The 26,939-nt window shown below is 37.2% G+C and overlaps 1 protein-coding gene across 2 annotated transcripts in view; it reads left to right on the plus strand.

Annotated features, from left to right (window-relative positions):
* LOC136835119 (fucose mutarotase-like) overlaps nucleotides 1-24,282 on the plus strand; it is a 55,606-nt gene extending 31,324 nt beyond the window's left edge. The window contains exons 1-4 of one of the 2 annotated variants that reach the window (XM_067098284.1): nucleotides 10,732-10,759; nucleotides 10,852-10,997; nucleotides 23,367-23,542; nucleotides 23,990-24,282. In XM_067098284.1, coding sequence (XP_066954385.1) covers nucleotides 10,747-10,759; nucleotides 10,852-10,997; nucleotides 23,367-23,542; nucleotides 23,990-24,038 — 384 coding nt within the window. In that variant the 5' untranslated portion in view covers nucleotides 10,732-10,746 and the 3' untranslated portion in view covers nucleotides 24,039-24,282. Of the gene's footprint in view, nucleotides 1-10,731; nucleotides 10,760-10,851; nucleotides 10,998-23,366; nucleotides 23,543-23,989 lie in introns of those variants that run through there. The other variant, XM_067098283.1, reaches the window with a different exon arrangement.
* The last annotated feature ends 2,657 nt before the right edge of the window (nucleotides 24,283-26,939 follow it).

Genomic DNA, 26,939 nt, shown 5'->3' on the forward strand with positions numbered 1-26,939 from the left:
TAACGTCAGTTCATACTTCAGTGGAGAGCCAACATCGGATTTGCAAGCTTAAATTTTTTTCCAGAGTGAAAACATATATATGAGTGACGAGTATGGGTTGTCTTCATTTTGCACTTCAAGTCAATAAGTTGGGTTTGCTGACAGGTGATTTCTTAGGAGGCTACCTTAAAATTTGGATTTGATTCTTTAAGCAAATATAATATGATATAAGAATATGTAATATATAAATACTTTGATTTCCAATGGTAGAAAAGTTTAGAAGACCGCCCCTGCAGACGTGAACTTTTAAACATCCATTATCTGATGTTAAGAGGTCATAGTTTTTAGAATAGGTCGACAATGTATTTTTCGTGTAGTATTTTGAGTATTATTTTGTATATGCTGCACATGAAACGCGTAAATATTAATTGCGGTACGGGATTTGCTTCACTTAATCTGTTGGAAGTATTGAAAGATTACTGTTTTTTGATGGAGTATTCCTCTGAAAGTGTGGGTGGGTGATTTAAGCTACGGCGGAAAAAAGACCGACTTCATAGAAATTCGGAGAATTTTATACATTGTTTACGTACTGTGGTGAGGGGGCAGAGAAGTTCCATGAACGAGTTTTTTTTTTTTATATATACCCTAAGCCATAAATTTTCAGTATAAATTCCCCCCCCCTCCCCCTTGATTTTTTGTGGCATTTTTCGCGTAAAGTTCGTCCCTCTTAGAACACTTATTTCAGAATTTGCGGTTATTTTCACGTTTAGGATTAAATGGTTTTTCAAACAGTAAATTAAATTTCCTTGGTTAAAATTTTGGGGATAAAACTGTCATCCGGTCTGGCGGGGGCGTTTCCCAGTTATAAATTCCTCTGAAAATTCCACTCATTAAGCGAGAAATTACGACGTTTATTGCAGAACTTGAAATATTTCATTACATGTCAAAATATTTGTTTCCCAAAACTTGACTGCAATTGCTTTAGCTATAAATATTGAGGGTTAATGACTTACCCTGACTATTTATAACGTTTTCCATTAAAAATATTTACTCAAAATCTCATTCGTTATAAAAGAGTGCATTTATTCCATAATTTTGTTTGATTGTCATGATGTTTAAAATATTTTTCCCATACCTGTTATTTTTGTATAGAAAACATATTTACTTATAGATGGATTTTCTTCGCCGTTTTTTAAATGCCCGACTCTGTTCATATTAATCCCCGTGAGGGGGTAGTGCCGTCAGTGCACCTCATGCGGTGCACTGTAGGCATTACTTAAGGTTCTTTGCAGCGTGCTTTCGGCCCCTAGCTGCAACCCCTTTCGTTCCTTTTACTGTACATCCTTTCATGTTCTCTTTCTCCCATCTTACTTTCCACCTTCTCGTAACAGTTGATTCATAGTGCAACTGCGAGGTTTCCCTCCTGTTACACCTTTCAACCCTTTTACTGTCAATTTCCGCTTCAGGGCCGAGTGACCTCATAGGTCCCAGTGCTTGGCCTTTGGCCTAAATTTTATATTCAATTCAATTCTGTTCATCTCAAGGGAATTTCATTCTAGACAGGAATCTTAATTCCTAACCGTATTTCCTCGAGCTGAAAGCTGAAAATTCTTGGAGACTGCATTCTTTCTAATGAATTTACCCTTGAAATTCATCCCCTGAAGAGTCAGTTAGCAGCAGTTCTTGTTAAATGGCTTCATAAATAACGCTGGTTGCATCAGATTATAAAGATTAGCCCAGTGTGGATTATACATCAGGTAAAATTTCCCCCTTGTTACCTTCCGAATAGCTGTGGCCCACAGGTGTCGAGTGAAAGAGAGAGAAATGAAAAAGTTGCATTTGTGCATTTTTTAGTTAAGGTCGGGGGGAAGGGAAGGGAAGTAGCCGACTGGAATGTCGAAAAGAATTTCCATGAGGCGTTTTGGGGAGCCAATATTATTACAAATTAAAGGGATTTGCACAGCGAAGGGCTGGCCCTAAGGGGAGACTGCAGAAAAATAAAATCAGTACAAGCTGAACCTACGTGGGAATCTCATGAGATCGACCGATGAACCAGCTCAAGAATTTGTCCTTTTTCGAAGCCGCGTTTAGTAATGCAGTCGTTGTTCTGCCAATGAGAGGCGACTGGGAAGTGTCTGCGGACTGCAAGAATGAAGGAATGTGGATGAGTAGCAGCCAGCTTGATTTCGCAAGCGGTCCTTCGCTTAAATTGAAAGTTGACATTGATGCTGAAAGACCGGTCGATAATGATTTTGAAAATGAATTTCTCACTTCGCCTTGACAAGTCGACGTTGCTCATTTTTTCACAAATTCAACTCCTGATAATGCATATGCTAACGTTTGAATTTTTTTCTTTGTCATCAGGTAAAAAGAGCGTTCGTGTATAGATTTTGTAAATGAAAATAGTTTTGCACATTTTCTCATAACCACTTATTCAGACCAATGTTTTTGTCAGGTCTAGCTTGGAAGGACAAGAAGGAAACTATTTGATTAACTGCATCTCAAAAGTGCTACTTGTTAAAAACTAAGCAAGTTAGTTTGCAAAGCAAATCAGTAGACTATGGAAGATGTGAATCCTTCGTTGTGAGGAGTATAACCGATTTGACGGCATATATCATTTTGTAGCCATCTTCACTGGGGACAGGATTACTACGGAGTCGCCATCGTGGAATCCGATAAATACTGGTGGATTTTTCAATGCACTTTTTCTCTCCAAAATATTAGAATTAACGCAGAACTCAAAATTTTAATGTCTGTTATTGCTTTTAGAAGGTAACAGGACGAGGTTAGTAGGTCAGTGAAGCGTGCAAAGTATGTAGCATTGCAACCAGATGTTTTCTGCCTTATTGATAACAGAACAGGCAGTATCCGAAGTGACGTGCCAATGGTGATGATAGCATCGTACGATTTCCGCCTTTCATCTCCGCTATTGTAAAAGGGAATAGCCGAGATGGGGGATGGATTTACACCCCACCCACCCCAAACCATCCATTATGAATGGCCAAAATAGGGTATGGAACAGCCTGTTCGACTCTGTTGCCCTTGTGCCCACATCGGCCCATGTAGCAGCCCCACCCTGGCGGGCAATGCTGTGACCCCCTTCTCTCTCTCTGTGTGTGTGTGTGTGTGTGTGTGCGTTTTCACCTACGCCTAATATGGTGTACATTGCTGCACTGCTTCTTGTAAGTAGATGTCGTTTAAGTAGATGTGTACTCAAATTGGCAGGGACTACTGTCACTAATTTTATTACACATACTGCCAATGCTGTTGCTGAAGAGCAATTGACATATACTGTATATATATATAATATATATATATATATATATATATATATATATATATATATATTATATATATATATATATATATATATATATATATATATTATTATTACTGTGTATATTCTGTATACAGTATATATCTATATATATATCTATATATATATATTTATATATATATATATATATATATATATATATATATATATGTAACATATATATATACAGTATATATGTATTATTAAATATTTATTATGTGTGTTTGCACTAGCAATAAACCATTTTCCCTTAAAGAATATGACACCAGAGATATACAAGGCAATAATCATTTCCACATTCAGTCTTTTCAATTGTTGAATTGCTTCATAGACAGTGGAGAAATGAATGTTAAATGAGTTGTGAAGATCGGAAAGGGTTGAATGATTTAGTTTTTTGGGGATAAAATGTACGGGAAGAGTTGTAATGAGAGAAGGGGTGTAGGTGGAACAAAAAAGGTAGCAGATCTATGCAAGGGATTTAGAAGAAGAAAAATGCTTGGGGGAACCAATTTTTGTATGTATGAGGGGATTGTTGTGCTAACACTGTTATGGAGATGAAATATGGTAGTTGAAAGCAAATCAAAGGAAAAGGTAGCTTTGGGTGAACTCTGTCGTAAATATTTTGGAAGAAGGAAATAAAGATGAAAAGTGAAGATGAAATTATTGAGGAAAATTTTGCGGAGGTGAAAGGATAAAAAATTAGTGTGGATTAACTTTGAGTTGAAGGGCAAGAAGTTGGTGATAGGCTTTTATAACTTGAAAGTGTTGGTAGGGAGGAGGGGGAAAGGAAGTTCTGAAAACAGCTGGAATGTTCTTGAAAGATCGAGAATTGAGAGCTGCTTCACTATGTGTAGGAGTGTTTAGCAGCCTGCTGAGAGCTTGTTTTATAGGTCTATAAAATAGCCTAGTTAAGGAAGGTTTTGACACAAGGGTTCTTGGTTCAGAAGTTTAAGAATGATTGTATCCGTGACAGTAGTCATGGTATCCACTTGAGCCAGCCCTTGTGAGAGGAAATGGTTTATTTTTGACAGTGTCGAAAAATACGTATTTAATATGAAGCTGGATGTCTCCTGAGAATAGGCAAGATGACAATAGCTGCTACCTTCATACGACTAATCGCTTAACGCTGGATTGTGAATTAACCCTCTCTCTCACCCTGTCTATCCATCTAGCCTGCCACCTAACACTTCTAAATTGTTTATTTTTTTTACCAGGCTATCATCCTACATTCTTTCGATATGACCAAAACATCTCAAAACACACTGATCCGTTTACTTTTACTACCCTTTTACCACTCCTACGTATCTCTCTCGCAGTTCTTCCTAAACAACAGTTGCTGTAAATTATCGCTACAGCTTCCATCATTATTCCGTTTGCATTCAGCATCCATGCTTCTCTTCCATAGAGGAGAGTTGATTAAGAATATCCTTTCATGCTTTTCATCCTTTGCTACCATACGTAGATACTCCAAGTTTCCTCCCAATCCCTTGCCCACACGCTGCTACCTTCCTTGTTTCACTTTTTTTGTGATTCACTATTCTCACCCTACAGTCATCTGAAATATTTATTGTACTCCGAAGTACGTGTGTAAATCCACTTGATCTACTCTGCCACCAAACTTGGGGAAAAGGGTGTAAGTGGTGTTTAAACCTCACAGGGAAAGCGAGAGAGAGAGAGAGCGAATTGAAGTTAAATTGAAAAGACCCGTTTATTTCATTTTTCACCTCAAAGTATTCCCAAAAGCCTGTCTCCTCGTATAAACAGTGAGTCAGTCCATCCAGTACACAATGTGAGAATTTTAAATCAGTTGTCAATGATGTATTATATGTATTTATTATTCTGCATGTTGCTATAAATATGAACATCGACATTGTACAGGTACAAACTTGTACATATTGTTTTTGTGGCGTGACAAACATTTCTGCCCAGCTTGGATAAATAGTTTTTGTTGATTTCTGAAACTGGGACAGTTATTTTAATTTACAAAATGTTTAAGCTCTGGTTTCGTGTGCTTCAGGAGAACCTGGTGAGAATTTACTAGAACATTGTAATGGGAAGTTATGTAGGACATTCGGAACTGTGCTTTCAAAGAAAGAATTATTGAATGATAAAATCGGTCACAGCTAATTTGGAGAGATTAAATAGCCAAATGATTCTGCAATTAGCCTCATTTTGTGAAATTCAGTCTAACTCCAAAATTTTTAAATTACGTTACACTATCAATGTGACATATACGTGGTCTTTTAATTGTATAAATGTGTATTTACTGTACATCTGCCAAAATGCATCCCACAACTGTTTCTTACCTATGATGGGTCATAACGATTAAGAATTGCAATATTTAGAAGACGTGAAGAAATTTTTAACAGATTTTTATTGAATCAAAAGTACAGACTTAACAAAGGTTTTAAAACATCTGCTAATAGAGTTTCTTTTCCTCTCTCTCTCTCTCTCTCTCTCTCTCTCTCTCTCTCTCACCTTCCTCCGGATACCTTCAGCATTAGTTTCTGTTTGCACTACGTGAAATAATTCCTTGATAAACGGCGAAACTAAACTGAAACGAAACAGTATAACTCTGTGCTGTCTCCCCTCTGGTTTTGTTTGGTCTATCTGGACTGAGACAGGGGCTCCTTCCTCCTGAAGTTGCTGCATCCGTGACTTGTCACTGCCTGAAACAATGCGAGTCTTTACAGAAGTGTAAAGGGAAATACCCCCGCTGGCCTGCACGTTTCTCTGGCGTTGGTGATTCATTGACTGTGACGTCACCGTTGACACAGTGGCACTGTCAGCGATGGAGATGAATTGTTAATCAATGAATTGACGAATCATGTCGCCGCCGAGGGCTTTTAAAAGTATAGGATTCTGTGGAGCTATGCAGTCGCAGACGTCATTCAGGCTTCACATTCTCTCTCTCTCTCTCTCTCTCTCTCTCTCTCTCTCTCTCTCTCTCTCTCTCTCTCTCTTACCAGATTAGGAAAGAATAGCGATGTCATTGTTTGATCATTTACCTTTGTGGTTGTGTTGTGGGTGGAGGGGGGGGGTTATCTTTCGGAAAGTCCAGTTAAGACCTTTTAAGATCCTATTTACCGGCGGGATTGTTTTATTATAAAGTCCTGTTTGACTTCTCCAGCACGCGCATTCTATTGTAATCTTCTCGGCTTTCCCAGTCGCGTCTTGTTTCATGGTGAAATGCGTTTGACAACTCAAGGTTTCGTGATTCTATTAAGGACCTCTTAGAATTTTCCTGAAGTTAAATATTTGTCGCCCAAACTGGTATAGATCCAATCTTATTGATTACTCGTTTCAAGATGTTGAACTCTCTCTCTCTCTCTCTCTCTCTCTCTCTCTCTCTCTCTCTCTCTCTCTCTCTCTCTCTCTCTCTCTCTCTCTCTCTCGTGGCTCTGTGGTACAAATCCTGGTTCACAACCTTCCGATCTCAGGACCGGCCGAAGAAAGGAACGGTATGCGCTCATTTCTTAACAGTCCAGAATGTGTCGTTGACCCAAGCATTTAATTTAGTCTTGGTCGACTGTTATGGATCGCAGCCATAGGAAAGAGAAAAAAATGAGACTTGAGTGATCGTTGTTCCTTTGCAAAATCTTGGGAGTTTTGTAAAAGATTAAGAGTAAAACTGTGAGTGGGCTGGTCGTTGGAGCGTGAGGTTGAACTCCGCCCAAACCTGAAACTTACTTATTACCCAAACACTTACGCTCCAACGAATGCCTGATCATAGACAAAACTATAATGAATATGCTTAGAATAAGAAAAAAAAATTGTCTGAAAATTCTGTGGCGCTCGGAAAGTGTCTTCTATTTACAAAGATGATAATATTAGTGCCAAATGTTTCAGATCTTTAGTTTTTCGCTTACTCGGGTGTTATTTTCATGTCTTTGCACAGTTTTCCGTAAGCTTCCTTTTTCTCAGACAGTTGTTTACTCAATACTTTATATCATTGGAGAACTTCTTCCGCCCATCGCTTGCTGTGTCATTATTTTCCTTTAGTGCCGTCAGTGTGCCCCAAGCGGTGCACTGTGGACATTACGTAGGCCTTTGTAGCGTCCCGTCGGCCCCTGGCTGCAACCCCTTTCATTCCTTTTTCTGTACTACCGTGCATATTCTCTTTCTTCCATCTTACTTTCCACCCTCTCCTAACAGCTGTTCCATAGTGCAGCTGCGAGGTTTTCCTCCCGTTACACCTTTAAAACCTTTTTACTCTTTGGCGTAAATTTTATATTCTTTTCTACTCTTGTTATTTCATAATCATGTTTAACAGACGATCGCCTTCCATAGTTATTTCAACATTGCCACTCTCAAGTGTGCTACTTAATACATTTGTGGGGTTTTACCTTTGTATGAATGTGGGCTCATATCGAATAGGAAATAAATTATGGTAATCCTCAAAACCTCTGAAATGAATGATGGAACGAACTTCTCCAAAGAAACGCGTAAGAAACTAAACGCTAGATCAAGACATTACCATTAGTGAACATTTGCTTCAACTCTTGTTGCATAAATGCCTTTTCTGGAAAAGTCTCAAATGTTTTGTGTGCAAAACATAAGTTAGCCTGCATACTTGCTAGGTTAATATTCGAAGCTAAAACAAATAATTCTGTAATTCACGGCAACCAGGCATTCAGATAGGTGACGACATCCAAGGGTGTGGCAGATTAGTGTAAATTAACATTCAATATGAAAATCACCCTGAAAAGTACATGGAACTCTCGTTCGTCAGATTTTTTCATAAATCTTAGACCCTGAGAAAGAGAACTCTATCTTAAATCTATTGAGCACTTTCATGAGAGTATGTATATGTGTATATTGTATGTATGTATGTATATATATATATATATATATATATATATATATATATATATATATATATATATATATATATATATATATATATATATTATATATATATATATATATATATATATATATATATATATATATATATAGATAGATAGATAGATAGATAGATAATAGATAGAAATTATACTATAATAGGTTTTGGAGATTAATGTAGTATACGCCGAAACAAGTTCTCTTAAGTGATTACGCTTTGTGTACATAGAAAACTGTATATGTATGGGTAACATAAGAAATTGTGTTGGGAGGTTACAGAACGGACAGTCTTCTTCAAGAAACGACATCGTAAGTTATACAAAATGCTGTGACAATGAAGGTGGCCAGTGGAAAATTACATGCGATTTGGCAAGTGTTCTGGTAATTCTATATATTAGCTCCGCGCCTGTTTTTACCTTTTTAACTGTTTTTTTCTACACTTTTAGGGGTTCTGATACTGGCGGTGCATCTGTTTGTTCTCGGCCAAATGGAATATCCCTTCGCCGTGTTTAGTACTGGCCGGAGAACTTGGGGGTACCAACCGTTAAAAAGTTATTGCACTTGCCGGACGGGATATGAAACGTTCGAAACAGACGTACCCGCTCTGTCTTGTGAAGATCGCGTATGGAAAACCCTTGTTGGATGGGCTTCAGGAGTTAATTACAGGTTAATTACACTCGAGCGCCAAAAATTAAAGGTAAATTTATCATTAGCAACCAAAAAACTGTAGAAAAAGTTAAGTTAGAAGGCAGTCGCCGCCGCGGAGCTACTATATAGTTCTACCAGTGTTCCAAAAATTACAAAGTTGTCACATCTTGAAAACACAGTAGGATACATAATTATGCACTGGTGAGTATTGATTAACCGCAGTATCCCACGTACTACCATTAGAATACAGTAAAGGCCTTACTTCTCAGAAGGTGTTTAGGATATAAGTGCTTATTATTTATAAGAAAAGCATTCTCGCCGAAAGATCAGAGATGAAGCGCCCCAAACAGCTGGTCAGCAACACGAACAAATTCAAAACTAAATGCCATAGCCTACTTTTAGAAGTAAGTTTAGCAATTTGAACCAAATAGTCCATCACTCACACTTAAAGTAACCTGTACACACCCAAAATTCTGATAAAATCAGATTTTTAAAGGAGAAAGAGGGAAAGGTAGATGGTAGGAGGCGGCAAGTCAAGCTACAGCTCGTTCAAATATTCTCTCAAGATTAAGGTTGATGGAGAAACTGTTGCGAGAAAGATTACAGCCTAGTCGTAAAATAACAAATAACTGTCCAAAGAAAGAAAATAACAAATAAGTGTTCAGAGAAAGAATACAAAATTATGTTGAAAAATTTCCGACTTACCGAAGGTGACGAATGTAAATAGCTAATTTGTTCCTAGATGAAAAGACGTTACCTGTAGCATTTTTTCATGCAGGGTCAAACTGGATTTTCAGTTTTTTTTTTTTTTTTTTTTTGTTACAGTTCTTTTCTTAAGGAGAGCGTAGCAATGTAGTTTAGCTTTCTATCAGTCTTTGTAACTAAATTCTGTTGCATGTAGATTTTCCGTGAAAAACTTAAAAATCTTCAACCATTAGGCTGAATATGACTGTAGTGCACTGTTGAAAACTGCCGGTTATAGCTGATATTTATGGTTTACAGTATCTGCTTAAAAAACATAATTGTGAATTTCCTTTTACGATTTTTATTCAGCTTACATTTTACAATCATTATCAACATTATTGATTATAGGTTTCATACGGTTCTTGGTAAACTGGATGCACAGCTGCAAAGATCACTGGGAACAAAAAGAGTAGGCCACTTGTTAGCCGAAAAATGTTGCCGTGTAAAAGGTTGTCTTGACTCGCAACACCTACTGAACTTAAGAGAGGAGCAGCCAAAGTTCACCACACACCAGTTGACTGCCAAACACCACATACTGAGGGTAACAAGACGTAAAAAGAATACAATATAGGATTTCTCCCAAGAAAGCTGAAAAAAAATTCCTTTTAAGATTTAAAAGATTACCGCAAACAAGTATATGGGTATATCAATGGTACTAATTATATCTTTATGTTAAAACCGAGATGCTTAATGATAAATGGCATTCCTTTAGCCATCAGAAAATGTTTCGTTGTCCCTAGTTGGTCACAGTTCATTATGTATTCCATCAGTGAATTTTTATTATGAATTATCATTCAATGTAAGCAAGAGAGGAGGTAGGATATTCCAAAAGGGCTGGTGAGTTCTGAGAGTCGATGCGTTTTAAGAATCTCACTCGGCCGCGCTGGCACCATATATAATGCATGACATTATCGTACCCACTCCGACGATATCAGTTGCTGCTTGGCTATGACACTGGTAACATCGCAAGGTCGTTCATTCAATAACTAAAGGAGCCTCTAGAACCTGTAAATTGGTACTTATTTTTGTACAACAACCTTTCTGTCAACATACCTTTGAAAGTTTCCTCTTCACGACAACATAATTAGAATTCTCTGTCTCTCTCTATGTGCAACTTGCTCATCCCAGGTAGAGAGTAGTAGCCCTTTAGAGGGAAGCAACGCCCATCCGGAGATGGGCAGAAGAGTCCGGCTCACAACAAGGACAGCGCTGGGATGGCAGGGTTGGGTAGGGATGGTGTGGGCATGCCCGAAACTAATTTTATTTTCTTTGGCAGCTCTTGACTACCTGTTAATGACCGGACTTTTTTTTTTCAACAGTGCTGGCTGACATCAATTTCCCAACGCATTCCATATGCAGTTCACCTGGAGGCCCCAAGGAATACAGAGCAGATGGCGTGAGCATCCCTGTCCTGCTGGATGCCATACTCACTCTCATGCCTCTGGACTCGTATGCCCCCAATCCTGTGAGTACTCCTTGTAGAGCTTTTTGAATTTAGGTCAATGTTATTTGAGGATTACTTTTCATCTCGTGCCTTTCTTTGATGTCGAAAGTGTGCAAATCGTTAACCTGTTGATCTGTCGAAGTGTCAGAAGTGGGTTTTCCTTTAGGTTTAGAAAAAATTGTTCACCCAAAAACTTGTCTGGATATACTGTATAGTATAGGTCACAGTGTGTTTGTTCCTTTGTTTGTTTGTCTGTCTGTCCATCTGTCACACTGTTTATTCAGTAATTTGTGCAGTATTACTGTAGTTGGATTTCAGTTACATTTATCTCATTGTTTTTAATTACAGTGATATTAGACTAGGTTAAAAAAGGTCTTGGTTTCAAAAATTTGGCTTCAAAAATTTTCTGAGAGATTGTGTCATCCTTGCATGAAGGGATTTTAATGAAATAACTAAGATTCCGAAAGTATTTGGCTCATACACTTGGGTTTTGATGTGGTCTTAGATGTGGTATGGGGTGCAGTAGATTTACATATTATGTCTTAGGTATAAACAAAGGCAATTAGACTGGTGAGGTCCAAGATGTAAATAGAGTGCGATATGAAAAAACAAAATTTCCAGCACTACCATCTCCCTCAAATGAGGGGAGGGTGATAGTCGCCAGTGTAAAAGGATTTTCCGCACATTCCTGCCCCAGGCAGTTTTAGTAACGTGCAATAGGCCTGATAAAAAAATCCATCCTACCTAAGTTAGGGAATACCGTAAACTAACCGTGCTAGGATAAGGTAATTGCTTGCCTTTCCCGGTTGATTTTGTTTCTTAAGATTCTTAAACAAAAATATCTTATATATATATATATAAAGTGGATGTGTGTATGTTTGTCCTCTATAGAAATCCAAACAACTCGACAGACCCAGACAGAGTTTGGCACGCACCCCCTATGGGATCCCAGAAGATTGTAACTCAAAATCAAACCCCTACCCCCATGACAGATATGAAACACAGACAAGTTGAATGAAATTTTCGTTGTTACCAATTCCGTCAGGTTTTCCTTCTGGTGAATTATGGGTTAATGGTCACTTTTCGCCTGAACACTCCAGTGTTTCTTCCAGGCGCTGTCAGACGTAAGATTAACCTGCAACAATAAGTCCCCTATAACATCAATTTTTGATAAGAATTTACGTTAATTTTAATCATAATTTATAATAATGATTAATATAATTGGGCATTACCTCGGTGAAGTCAACATTGAAAACCTATATCGATAAGTGAGGTGAGTGTAGACGGGGTGGAGGTTTTGAGAACTCCACACACACAATGGTTTTGAGTTTTGCGTTTTCTGTTAGCCTGGTCGCCTCTTGGGTGGCGGGTTTGGTAGGGGATCGGGAGGGCAGGGGAGACTGCTGTCAAGAGGATGAGGAACAGTTCTAGAAAATATCCCGCATGGACGTAATGCAGCCACGAGGAATATGGGAAATTTTGGGGAGAATGAAGTAGTAACAGGTAAAGTAAACGTAGAATCTTGGAGAAGAAAATGAAGGGAATGGGAGAAGAAAAATTAATGTTTAGTGATGTTTTTCTACTACAGTATATCGAATGTTTCTTAATGGGTGCAGCCACCTTTCGCAATGCTGGCTAATCGCTTGTGATCTCTAGAGCCTACCTGGACCATCTTCAGAGAATCTTGGGACAAACGTCACTTTTTACATGTTTATCGAACATAATGCGATGAATTCTCACAAAAACTAACAGGAAAACACACAAACACTTAGATGATCACACACTATCAAAATAAGTCCACCATTCTGATTTCTACTACCAGGCCTACTGATCACACTTCTATTTCTTCCTTGAGTTTCTGAAGTTACGTACGGTGACGAGTTAGTAATACATTCATGTAAATTGAAGCCCACTACGAATTCGTGCAATTTGCTGAAGTCAGATACGTGCACGACTCTCCTCCGTTTTGTCGTGCAGTGCATTTCACGTAATCGATAAAAGTTCAGTCTATTGTTGCACACACAAGCACGTATTTTAGAAATACAATATTTTTTTTATTTATTGTCTTTGTTCAGTGGAGATGCCATTATTCTCTAAAAATAGAGGAACGTAACTTCACTTCCCCATATCTCCCCCTTCCTTTCCTCTCCCGATTCGCCCTCTCCCTCCCCTCCCATCCCATTCCCCTTTCCATCCCTCCTCCCTTTCCTCCCTCTTTCCCTTCCCTCCCCCTTTCCCTCCCCTTCCACCTTTCTCCTCCCCCTCTCCCTCCCATCCCCTTTCCCTCTTCCCCACCCCTCCCCTTTCCTCTTCCCTCCCCTTTCCTCTTCTCTCCCCTTTCCTCTTCTCTCCCCTTTCCTCTTCCCTCCCCTTTCCTCTTCCCCCCCCTTTCCCTCTTCCCTCCCTTACCCATAGACTGTCACGCAGAGCTTTCCCAGGCAGTGCCAGGTTTGTCAGCTAGTGTATTATATGAATATATGTATATATATGTGTAGCCTATATATGTATATATATTTGCATATAATTAATATATATATATACAAATATGTATATTATATTTGCATATATAATATATATATATATATATATATACATATATATATATATATATATATATATATATATATATATATATATATATATATATATATAATACATACTATATATGTGTGTGTGTGTAATTACCAAATGTACACAATGGTTGTGTAGGACACACCCAGACAAGTAGAATACACCCAAATCATAGGACACGCCTAAAACGTAGAACACATTGGATATTTATGTATCCCAACCTTTATTAGACAGGAAAGAAATCAAATCTATCTATAGTGTAATATCAAAGAATTTTTTAAATGTTTTTAAAAAAATATAAATACAGCATACAACTTATAAAGTAAAATCTTTCACAAAATCACTATAATACTGCTTTAACACAAAATTTTATTGTAAACAACATTTTTAGTTTCACCATCAGGAGCAAGCATAAATAAATTCTTGGGTGAACCCACCCATGAGCAAGCAACATTAAGTTGGCCGTGGGAAAAATATGATGTTCTCAGATCCACTCCACAGTACTTAATAGCCTGTCCCTGTGCCTAGTTGATCGTGATCGAGAACGCAAGTCTCACTGGAAATTGCTATCTCTTAAAGTTAAAAGGGATATCCATTGGAGTGAGTGGTATCCATGGGATAAAAACTGTTTCACCTTCTCCTTTTCCTGTTAAGATAGTTGCTTCAATTACACTGCCCAATATTTTTGACATTTTATATTTCACCCCTTCTCACCCCCCATTCCTATCAGGGCTGAACTATTCATCTCAGCGACCTCGAAAACTACGGGTTAGACACTAACACTTGTTTTCAGTTATTTTTACATGTTGCCCCCTTCCACCCCCACCCTTTGGTGCCAGTTATGTCTTTACCCCCACAGTATTCTTTTCCAGATAGTAAGTCCTATATATACCGAAATGAGGTATGGAAATCCGTGAAGTTTGTGTTACTAAGGTACTGGCAGAACCAACCCGTTTCAGGGGAAGCTGTATACAAGTTTGCTTGAAATTGCTCAGAGTTATGCTGGAACACACACACACACATGCACATATACATACGTACATTTTTTTTTTATATATATATATATATATATATATATATATGCTATATATATATATATATATATATATATATGTATATATATATATATATATATATATATATGTATATATATATATATATATATATGTATATATATATATATATATATATAATATGTATATATATATATATATATATGTATATATATATATATATGTATATATATATATATATATATATATATATATATATATATATATATATATATATATATATATATATATATATATATATATATATATATATATATATATACATATATGTATAGTTAGCTGATTTCACTAACATTGAAGAAAATCGCATTGTTCTCTTGTGCATGTCATACATTTTTTATGCTCTTCCCTTCTCTTTTCCAGCAATTTATTACTTTGACTAATATAGAGATTATGGAAATTATCACATGCAAGTAATATTATCCTGTCTTTGATTTGGTTGTAGTCACTTGACTCATGGAATGAATAACCAATATGGCCCAGTTCCAAAATTCAAAACATTCAAAAGAACGATTACAGTTATATGCATTTCATGTGACTGTCTAATTTACAACTAACAGCGAACATGAAATACTGGGAACAAATCTTTGGAAGAAAGTTTGTCAGCCTTAAAAATATTTAATTTATTCAGTTGTTAAAGTTTTAAGTTTTAATTTGAGAAAGATCTAATTTATTTACTCAACACAAACTGACTGGTCAAGCCAGAGTGAGTTCAGAATGTTAATGCACTGGCTTGGGCAATCTGTTTATTAATAAACAAATCCGTGTATCTTGCATTCACTTCTGCTTCTTGGATACTAAGACCCCTATCATTCAAGGACTTACGGAAGCATATTATTGTCCCAGTATTTATTCAGTCATCCTCCATGCTCTCCATGTGTCAACCACCTCAGAACATGCACCATCCTTTCTCATATGCTAACTTTTCACAAAATTTCTCATCTCCTTTTCTCGCACATTCAGACCCCATTATGCCACGTGTCTTATGCAAACAATTCATCTCGTCGTTTCTCCCTTTATATCTCTCAGTTTAGTTATTACGTTCACTTCACGCCCATAAAGGGAGTTGGTGCAACAGTTCTTTCATACTTAATTTTTCCTTTCATAGAATTCTTCTATTTAAGTCTTCTGCAGAAATGCTATTTCCTTGCTTATTCTAATTCCATGGCTCACTTTTCCCCATATCCTAATGTCATACAGTATATTTACTTCCAAATGCCTATGTGAATCAGCCACTTTATTCTTCTACCATCCTCATTAACATTTTCTTCATGTTTCCCTTCTTTCAAATTCTTCAATTCATGTACCAGTCTTTGTGCTTCTCTTAATTATTATCGGCTGACTTTCGTCAGCAAGCACCAGCCACTTGACATAATATCAATCATGACCCCTTTTCTAATCCCATGACTGCATTTACATTTCACACATAGTAGCTCGCTTTAACATTTTCATTACTCCAGTTATATAGGTAATGAATAGATATCGAGACATAACACACCACTGGCTTATGCTTAGACCTACTTTTACACCAAACTAGTCATTCTCATGTGTAGATATTTTAGCGAAATTTTCATCTTTATTAGGACTTCTAACCTATCCCAACAGATTATCTCATGCAGCATAGATATTCAACGCTCTAATTGCATCTCCACGAAGTTAAGCATGAACTTGAATTACATGTATGCTATATATGGATTTTGTTCACAATAGGTTCAACATATATAGTACCAAGTGTCCATCCTTAGTTTTAAAGCTGGGGGGGAGGGGTTAACCACATCTTGTGATGCTACCATTTTATGCTTTGATTATCTTATTTGAATGCTTCTTAGTCATGTCTCCATCTCTCAAATGAAGATCAGCTGTCTTCATCAGTATCCCTGAATTTGGTGAAAAGCTTATTTGATGAGTCAGTTTGTTTTTTTACTAATATCTGTGCTCTTTTCTCTCTCAGTAACTATCTGTTGAACTTAATTGCATAAAATATTCCCCACACCTATGGTCCCCATAATAAGCTATGCCCAATATTGCAGTTGTCCTCTTTCTTTTTAATCATATTTAAGCATTTGACCGCTCAGTGAGCGTTTAGGGTGTGAGGGAGTTGTTGGTTAATGTTACTCCGGCCATAACAATTTTGGATCACATTCACTTGAATTACGGTGGTGGCTACTGAACCTCATTTTTGAGGACTGGGATTTATTAGCAGCTATTCACAGGTATGGTATGGTACCGTGAATTTGAAAAGATAAATCGTGATACATCCTTTAGCAGGGTGTAATTCATGATAGAAGTGTATCATTTGCAATAGGACTGTGACCTTGGCATCTTGTAGGGTAAACACTATCACCCAACCCACTCCCACAAAAATAAGCCGGAGCAAGATCTTTTTTCGAATAGCAGAGAAAAATTAGAGAAAGTGGGGTATACGTGTTCCTCTTTCTAAGGAAATGGTGAGTGTGGGAACAATCTAAGCAAAATATTTTATAACTCTGTCTTAGACAGAAAGACACATTAGTACTTCCTGGTGAGGAGCTGTTGTCCTTCCTGACCATCAGTCAGACACCACCAGCCAAACAATTCAGTTCAGCTTTCCCAATCCTGTATTTGGTTTCCTGCAATTTTGGGGAAGAGGCTGAACAGCAGGATGTTACTCCGACACTTATCAACAGGTGAGTCGTGGGGATGGAGGGATATTTACAATATTTTGAAATGGCCAAACAGTCTGATTCCTGTTGGATTAAGTTCTGGTACCATTGTTGTAAAATAAATATTTTTGTAGACATCCCCACTTTTTACTGCTTAAATGGCTTATCCTTTCATCCATCATTTGCAGACATTGTCTAAAATGGCATTGAAGATCGGTAAGCCACAGTTTTTTAATGTTTTAAAAGGACAGAACAGCAGTAAGAAAATTTATTTTTAAGAATCAGTGCACCAGCCTTAAAACTTAAAGTTTTTGAGGTTCATGCTAGACCATGAGTTGTTCTTGTATGAGAATAGGAAGGAATCATCCACTCCAGAAAACTGACACCTTGGATCATACATGAAGCAAACTAAATCTAGGGCCATTGTTAGGGACATAGAGATCCAAAAAAGATTTAGTAGGTTGAATAATTTTCATCAGCTAAAGAAATTCAGCATGTTATGACAGGACTACCAAATTAAACTACACTACTAAATCATCAGATATCGGATACTGTACGATTTATTACACATCTACTGGTTGCATTTTTCAAAAGGATAAAACTTAAGTCACTGACTTGTCGTTAATGAATGTTTGAGACACCTTCCGTACTCATACTAATTGCATTCCTATGTCAGCTCTCAGAAATATGTAGAGAAAAGGGTAACTGATAACAAGGACCCAGCTACTTTGATTGAGAACAATTAGTGCGGCCAGAATGCTACAAAATATACAATAGTTGATAAAAATTTTATATTCTGACAGCATTAATTTTTGTAAATCAAATATCTAATTTTGAAAAATGCAACTAGTAGATGTGTAAAGGTAGTTATACAAGAATGGCTTCTTTTCTCTCTTAACCAACCTTTTCTAGCTTCAGTAGTATACAGTACAGCCTTTTTTCCTTTCGGTGCTCAAAATGTTAGCTGGAAATCATCTTTGCTTGCTTTATTTACGGAACACCGAGGAATTATGTACAATTTTTTAATATACCACCCCATTTATTAAAATGCCACCTCAGATAGTGTAAACATGAATAAATGGTATAGAGTTAAGAAGTTGGTACCTGTCATGGGTAGATGCAATAATGATGAAATGTCTTGGAAAAGAATATTTCTTTTCAAGAGGTGGCTGCTTCCTGTGTTTGCTAACCAGTCAGTTACTGTTGTCAACATGTCGCGGACAATTAGTGATTCGATGAAAACCCTTTCTTGTGGAAATGACACCATATGTATCTGGTGCCATGCCTTTGTAACATGGCACATTATTCGATCCACATTGCATCAGAAAATTTTATCTGGAAACTTCCATGGTGTGACAGGAAAGGGGCGGTTATTAGGAACCAGTCATTGTGCAGAAAATCAAAAAACTCCTTATATGGGAATGACGATTGTCTGTCGTCATTAGGGGTATATAAGCTTCCGGAAGAGACTTCCCAAGACAGATATAGACAGACAGAGACAGAGAGGGCACTCAGAGGTCGGGCAAAGCAAGGTTCCGACGGGAGTATCCCTTTCAGACGACCCTCACTCTTCTCCACAAAATCTTGTCGTGCCTGAAACGAAGAGAAGCAGCCAGCCCTTCCTGCTTGTGATGAGAAGTCCCTAAGCCCTCCATGTTCGAGACGAGGTGAAGCAGCGAGCCTACACACCAGTGATGAAGAAACGTAGTCAACCCTTCCTGCTTGTGTGGAGGAGTAGTTGCTAAGCCCTTCCTGCCTGTGACAAGCTGAAGTAGTCAGCCCTTCCTGCCTGTAGCGAGGACGAATCTCCAGCCCTTCCTGCCCTCCATTTGCACAATCTCCTGATGCTTGGAAAAACATAATTTTCTGCTTCATCCTAAAGACATCCCTTTTTGTGACGTCTATGAGCCCGTGGTCATCGTACTTGCAACATCTCTGCTGAGTTCCCAGCCACCCTTCTGTGACGTCTTCAAGCCCAAGGTCATCATGCCAGCATCATCATCTTCAGCTGAAACCCTAGCCACGAAAGGATAACTCACCAACTCACCATTTAAGTATTAAGATTGCTCTACCTTGCAACGTGTTTCCCCTTTCTATAACTGCTTAATTTATTTTGTTTAGTGTTACGTTGAATGAGAGCAAAGGAGAAACAACAATTCATTTTCTTTGTAAATGTTGTAGTGTTGTGAGAGTTTCTTTTTTCATTCATTTCCCATATTTCAATTCTTGGTGTTGAAATGTTGTTGTTTAGAGTTTAAAAGAACCTGGAACGATTCTTGGATCGTGACAGTACCTAAAGATTAAGTAGTTTATTTTGGTAGTGCAAATATCCTTAGTAATTGGTAGAAGTACGATCTTGGCTGAATATCAAATACAAATTTTAATTTGCCATTTTTTTTTTTTTTAATTTTCAGAACAAAAAAAATTTAAAATTGTTATAACCTAAAATATCATAACCAAATTGGATTTTCTGTACTATTGGCCAGAGCTTGCTCTTCTGGATGTACATACCTATACCGAGATACAGGGCAGGCAATTCTTTTATGTTTCAAACAAAAGACCAAGGGACACTCCATAAATGAGGGCATTTGAAGCTCCTTCCTTGCAAGGATGTTTAGGAACAGAAAGGGTCTCGGGAGACTTCAGTTTGTATCCATCGTAGATGGCAGGCAAAAAACTGTAGGAACAGCTTATAATCCTCAAGAAAGGGATCCAGTCTTCCTTTCTTTTAATCTTGCTTCAAGAGAGATCTCAAATATTTCATTTGTAGACATCTCTTGACCTCCATATTGAAAATTCAGTGGAGGGTCAGATCAATAGTCAGTGCTCAGATTCAATCAGATAAGCTCCCTAAAACTTCTGGTAACTCTTTTAGCTTGACAATCTGACAGTTGTGAACTACCTCAGCAAGGAAGCTTTAGCCAGGATGAAACTACTGAATAACTCTCAGAATGTGGTGAAATTTTTGATATGCAATACTGTAAGGCAGTGGTCGCATCGCAGGTCCATCTGTCTATTCCCCCCAGATCCGAATGATTCTTAAGACCCTGAAAAAACTGGAGTGTTTATAGAGAATTGCTTGTCCAGTCATGTGCTTCATTCTTTCTCAGCCAGAACACTAGATTTGTTAGAAATAAGAGAAAGTGACAACTTGATTCACTTTTTCAGCTTTCCCAGATGTTGATATTTTATTGTTGGGAGTGTACACATCTGCACTGGCTTGGGCAGATAGAAACCCATCTATGTATTCCCCCCCCCCCTCCCCAGTTCCGAAAATTCTCAAGCCTCAGAACAAACTGGGGTATTTGAAGAGCATTGCTTTTTCAGACAAGTTCATCACCCTATCCATTCCTAAAAAACATACTGTAGTTCTTTATTTCAGTGAGACGGCTACCACTGTCGCAACTCTGCTTTCAGTTTTCCAGTGCCTTCAACTTTTTAAACCATTGCTGGGGTCATTGTCAAGCATGCTAATATCCTCTGGTCACCAGAACAAATAAGCACAAGATATTTGCAGCACTTCCAAGAAAGTTACCGTTCCAGCACATGTTAGATAACTGTCCTTAGCAAAACACTTTTTAAGCATAAACATAATCTGGTTCAGACAAACATATCTGCATATCTACAGACACCTTTAACCAGCCCATTCAAAAAGTAAAGAAAAATGTTTTTACTGAACTTAATTTGTAAATGTGTAAGAGCAAAAAATAAGGGAGAGGCAGAGGGAACAAAAATTTAAGGTAAAAGGGCAGGCTTTAGAAAAGGTAGAATGTTTGTTACCTTGGGGCACACTGAACTGTGTAGCAGGAATCAAGAGGGCAGTAAAAAAGTGTAACAACACCGTGGATAAAGTGAAAAAAGATTGGTAAGCTACTGGTAAATGAGCAGTGTATTCCATTAGTAAACAAATCAAGAAGAGAGAGAGAGAGTGTGTGTGTGTGTGTGTGTGTGTTGCTAAACAACAGAGACAGTGACATTTTAAGAAAATTAAAAGTTTTATGAAGTGTGACAGCAAATTGTTAGGATTATGACTGGATTGCAGTGGGAAGATCATATTACAAATTAAGTTGCATAGAAATGAGTTTGCTGGCTTGAAAATAAGACATGAGATATTAAAGACTAAGAAGGATGGAACATGTGATAGAAAGGGCTGAGTGAGAAGCGGGTAGAAAACCGATGTGGAAATAACAAGATGAAGAGGACTAGGAAGGCCCAGAACATCTTGGAAAAAGTACATTGATGAAAACCTAGGTTAGTTGAGAATTCACCCATAGTGTACAAGACAGATGACGACAGAGAGAACTAATTGTGCATCTAACTTCAAGGACAAATATGAGACATGACGACAATGGTTAGCAACAATCAGATGAAAGTTTGTAGTACCAGTTTAGTTTACTACGACGTTAAAGTGCTTGTCTCTTTAATGACATGTCATCTTCCTGATTTTCTTGGCTGCACTTGGAAAAATAAATGAGGTACCAGTACTCCAAATGATTCTCTCCTCACTCTGCCAAGGTCTGCCTTAGATTTATAAGAATGGGAGCTGTGTGATCAGGCGCAAGTTAACAATTTGAAACTAACCTGACGTGTGTGTGGGCAGTCTCTATCTTATAAGAGCTGGTATCTAACAGGGGGATGAGTCATAAATCCTGCATTTCAAGAATCTCTTTTGTGGTAAGGTGTGATGAATGGCTTCCCCCAGGCCCAGCACTGGGCCAACACGGCCCAAATTTCATACATTCGTTCATTCATTCATTTTGTGGTAAAGTGTGCCACAAACAAATTTTCTTCAGAAAGACAGATTAATGAAGAAAACACCACTAGAATCAACATTTAATTTTCCCTTAAGTAAGTAAGATAGATGTAATAGAAGTTTTGTGGTGGCTGGAGAGGTATCCATCATTACACTGAATGAACTTCAGATAATTTCTTTGAGGCATTACAGTACTTACTTTTCATCTTTCTTGCCATTGAACACTGCTTCTTGTGCTTGTTTTATGCCCCTTTAACTTGCGCATTCAGTTTTCATTCTTTTTCATCCAACTTCATTGGTCGAATTCTGAGGGAAGTCCATTTTCCTTTTCTTTTATAGGTTGACTCATAGATTATATGGTGAAATTTTAGAAGTAAGCCTTTTACCAGTAGGTTTCACTTTTCATGACTGGTAACGAATGATAATTCACTAACACTGGTGTACATGGTACCTAGTTAGAAATCATTCAAAGCAATGATCTGGTGAATTGTAGAGGCACCTTGTTGGCCAGTCCTCTCAGAGGGACAGCAAGATTGATTGGATTCAAAGCATGTTAATTTTTCTGGATCCTGTGTGTGTGCAGCCCGAAAGTTGCCTGATACATGGAGAAAATACAATGTGAAAGAGACTGTAGTCCAACATTAAGTTACTGATAGGTACTTACCAACATATGGCACTGAAAGTCATTTTATTTTATTTTATTAGGCATACTGTATTAGAAATGAGTGATAAGAGGACATTATCATCATCATCATCATCATCATTAATTTTTGTACATCAAAATTCCCCTTGATAAGATTAGAAGTAAAATAAATTCTCTCCACGCACTTCTATCTTGTGGGTAGAACTCAAGAAAAGATGAGAAATAACTAGATGCATGGGTGTTTAGAGATTTGTTTGTTTCTGCCAACATAGTTAATATGAAAAGAAAACAGGTCTCGAAAAGGGTCTCTTTTAAAGTAGTCCATGAATGTGTACTTGTAAACTGAACACCTTACACATGCAGTCATATAAATATTTGTTTGTATATACATACTGTACAATGTTTACTTAATATTATAGTAAAAAAAAAAAAATTTTGTTTTTTCAAACCCATGGCCTGGTTTATGATGAAAGGTAGATGGCAGAGTCTGAGTCTCAGTACGGTAATGTACTGAATTGTGATTTTATTATAATAAAAGCTTACATTTAGTCTGAGGAATTTCATACAATTCACATTTTTTGAGACATCAATCATTTTGTCTTTTTTCGTTGTGGATAATACTGAGCCAGCTCATCAGATTATGTATATGGTTGGTTTGAAATTATCCACGAAGGTGGTACCGTAGTTAGATTCATTCTTAACTTTCAGGTACAGCTAATGGACAGAACCATTTCTGACAGGGCTAAAGGTATGTCTGTTCCAATATGGGACAAGTATCGTGAGATTGTTGACAAGCACGATCAATGTTCTGCCACATTTGAAATGGTGGAAAGGTTCGAGTTCTATGAGAGGGCCAAGGCAGCCTATGCCATCATTCATACAGGGTAAGAATATTTTGTTTCACACTACTTATATATATTATATATATGAATATCAGTACAAATATAAACATAAATATATATTATATATATGAATATCAGTACGAATATAAACATAAATATAAAAGTAAAAATAATACAAAGGATTATAAAGTTGTAACTGTTAAGTAGCTCTAAGCATGTGTAAGATCTATTTAATAAGGCCCTGTCAACCTATCAATACCAGTCCTTATTTGTGATTGATGGGTTGGGTATTAATTTTCATTGTCTGCAGACGCTACTATAATTCTATGTTTTTCTCATTCTGTAGAACAGCATTTTGAAGTGTAATGCTTTCACTTGTTAAGATTAATTTTCTTAGCACATAAGTATACTACTGTACTCCAGTTTTTTTTCATAAATTGCTTCTTACTTTAACCTTTTTCTTAATATTTTTTTTTTTTTTTTTTTCAGAGAAACTGCTGCCTATGCCAACATTCTTCTGAAGCGTGGTGTTTGCTAGGATATCAAGTTATTCCAGTTAATTTTGTCAGTTTTCACTTTGATTATGAATTTTAATTTTCATTTTAATAATTTGTGCTTACTGCAACTTAACACTTTTTGTGATTAAATATTTGGTGTCCTTGATTTGGAAATACATGAGGTTCATTTAAAATCAGTGTTATATTTTCTTAAGCAATTTTTAATATTTGATTAGGAAAAAAAATTAGGTTATAGGCTCATTTTGAATAAATGAATTGCAGATATTTGTAGCTTTGATTCTTCCTTAATTTTAAGCCGTACTGAGAACACCAGCTTCGTCGTGAGATGCACTTAGGTCAATTAAAACATCTAGGACCCAAACCCAGATCAATTTTGGTCGTTGTTGTATCCTTTGAATTTGAATCCTTGGTATTAGTGATTAATAATAGACTTTTATTAATGTAAGGCAAAAATTATCAGTAGATTCTGAAGGGGTAACAGACACACTACTAAATGAGTCATAGTTGAATTTTGGTGTATGACAAATGACTTAATATGCCACCTTAATGCAACTAGTATGCTCATCCATAGGAAATGACTGAAACACAAGAACTACTTGCTTGTGTCATGACAGTGGATGTTGCCTGCTCTTAAAATTTTTCTAATGTGGTGTAGCTCAAAGGGTTGTCTTTTTGGGAAGTCAGAATATCGTACAGTGTCAGATCACCTATTGGCTTAATTTATGTGATACCGTAATACAGTAGTAGTTGTGTTAGGACTAGGAAGTACTATGGAGGCCATTAAAAAATCCTCTGTTATTAGAGGTATAGATATTTCAGTAAGTCACAGGAATAAAGGATGTTTGCTGGTTGGGACATGCACTGTTAACATTCTCGTTTTTACTGCTTAGAGTTATACAGGCCTTGTGCAACCACCATATGTCTTTGTGCTGTCTATTAACGGGATTTTTTTTATTCCCTAACGATCTAGCTCTGTCTCCATTTCATTTGTGCTGCAGTTAATCTCTTTGATACTACTATCTCATCTCTGCTGTCTGCAATGTGTCCCTAAGATAACATCCAAAGTAGAATAAAATTCCAGTTGTGAAAAACTAAAAATCCAAAATATGGGCATTAATGCTATCACTGTGTATACAGTAAAATTTACAAACATTGGTGTACGTAGTTTTGCAACAGTGTTAGATGACACATTTATGTGGTTAGGAAAAAAAAGAAGTTTGGAGATGAAGATATGGCCAAGTACTGTATTGTCAAATATTCGAACTCATTAAGTACTGTTATTTATCTGAAACAAATCTTGAAAAAAGAAACGAGTTTTAAATAGTGCAGTGAATAAAAACTTAGTTTTTTTTTGTTGAAGTTTAGGTAAATGCTTCACTGAAATTTACACCACTTAAAGATCCTTTCCAGTATCTAGTATCTTGTTAATAACTGAAGTAAAAGTATTTCCTGTATGCAGCACTCTTATTTTCTAGACTATCAATCCTGTTGCTATAAAAGAATAAAATCAGTAAGGTCTCAAAATATTAACCCCACTAAAAGCATATCAAGAACTGATTTTCTTAATTTAAATGTTCTCCTGAAAACCCTTATAGACAGTCAACAGACTATAAACCCCAAAGGACTCTAAAGGGAAATCAGGTTCTCGGAAACCTTAGATAACGCAGGAGTAATTGAAATCAGCCAATATTCCTAGGGGCATGAGGACTCACTCAGTTCCTTAGGTAATGCAGCAATGTTTCTCTTCCTCCCAGCAGAAGGGAAACTTGCGAGTCCAACTAATCCTCGCAAAGTAGCAGTAATCTTAAAAGCAATGAAATTTTAGCAGGATTTTTAAAAAAGATGGGAAAGATGCCATTAGGGCTTATGCCACCAAATCTGTCAGGGCCCAGAAGCAAAGGTATGAAGGCAGTTGAACACAACTTAAGCTCTTGGAACCATGACTGAGGCAACACCACAGACCCGCCACACACTTTGCTCATAAAGCCTTGAGCCACAAGTTGTCTTCTTTTAAGGGCAATATACAGTACAGCAGTTTCATCAGCTCCTATAAGAGGAGGCATGCTTGAATTAACTACAAGGAGTGGTGCCTTGAGGGTAGACCCAATTATGGTCATCACCACTGGAGAGCAAAGATCTCTTTCACGCCGTCATTTTAAGCTTTCTCATAGACCATCTGAGCTTGACTTCTAATCCTAATGAAATTAAACCACATAAAGTCCGATAGATTGCTCCTCCATAGATGATAAGCTCCTTGTTTTTCATAATCAGCAGGCTTACATGCAGCATTAAACCATTGTTCATGTTCAAGATAAACTTGAGGTTTTCAAAAGGAATTCTTCTCAAGGTGATTATTTAGGCATTCAGTAATATTTTGGCTTCAATAGATATCACTCTACCTGACCTCAATAAGGTCATGGTGAATACCATTCCACTTGGCCTGGGATTGCACGTACTGTATACCTTTACTGAAAAGCTAACATCATGAGCAATCTGATCCAGCTCCACATTAACCTTAGGCAAACAGTGATCAGATGAACCCATGGGGAAACCTATTCTATGAGAACCCATGTAACATCTGTGAATACTAGGTCAAGACAGTTGCCAGACTGGTGTGTGGGGGTTTATTTATTAACTGCTCACAGCCAGAAATAATGGAGAAATCTAGGGCAACAACACAATTTTTGTCTATGGCTGAAACTGAGCTGAGTCATTCAGTGTGATGAACATTAAAAAATCACCAACAAAAGTTAAACGCCTTGGAGCCAGCTCCCTGGACTGCTGCCATCTCGATAAGCAAGCACCTATAAATAGTCATCCAAATCTGGGTTCCCATGTCTACCAAAAACAAAGATTAATAAATCTTTCACATCTTGAACCACTTGTGTTTCGTGACAAACAACTCATACAATGGTCTATGT

The sequence above is a fragment of the Macrobrachium rosenbergii genome, chromosome 55 (genome assembly GCF_040412425.1).
Source record: "Macrobrachium rosenbergii isolate ZJJX-2024 chromosome 55, ASM4041242v1, whole genome shotgun sequence".
Classification (NCBI taxonomy): domain Eukaryota; kingdom Metazoa; phylum Arthropoda; class Malacostraca; order Decapoda; family Palaemonidae; genus Macrobrachium; species Macrobrachium rosenbergii.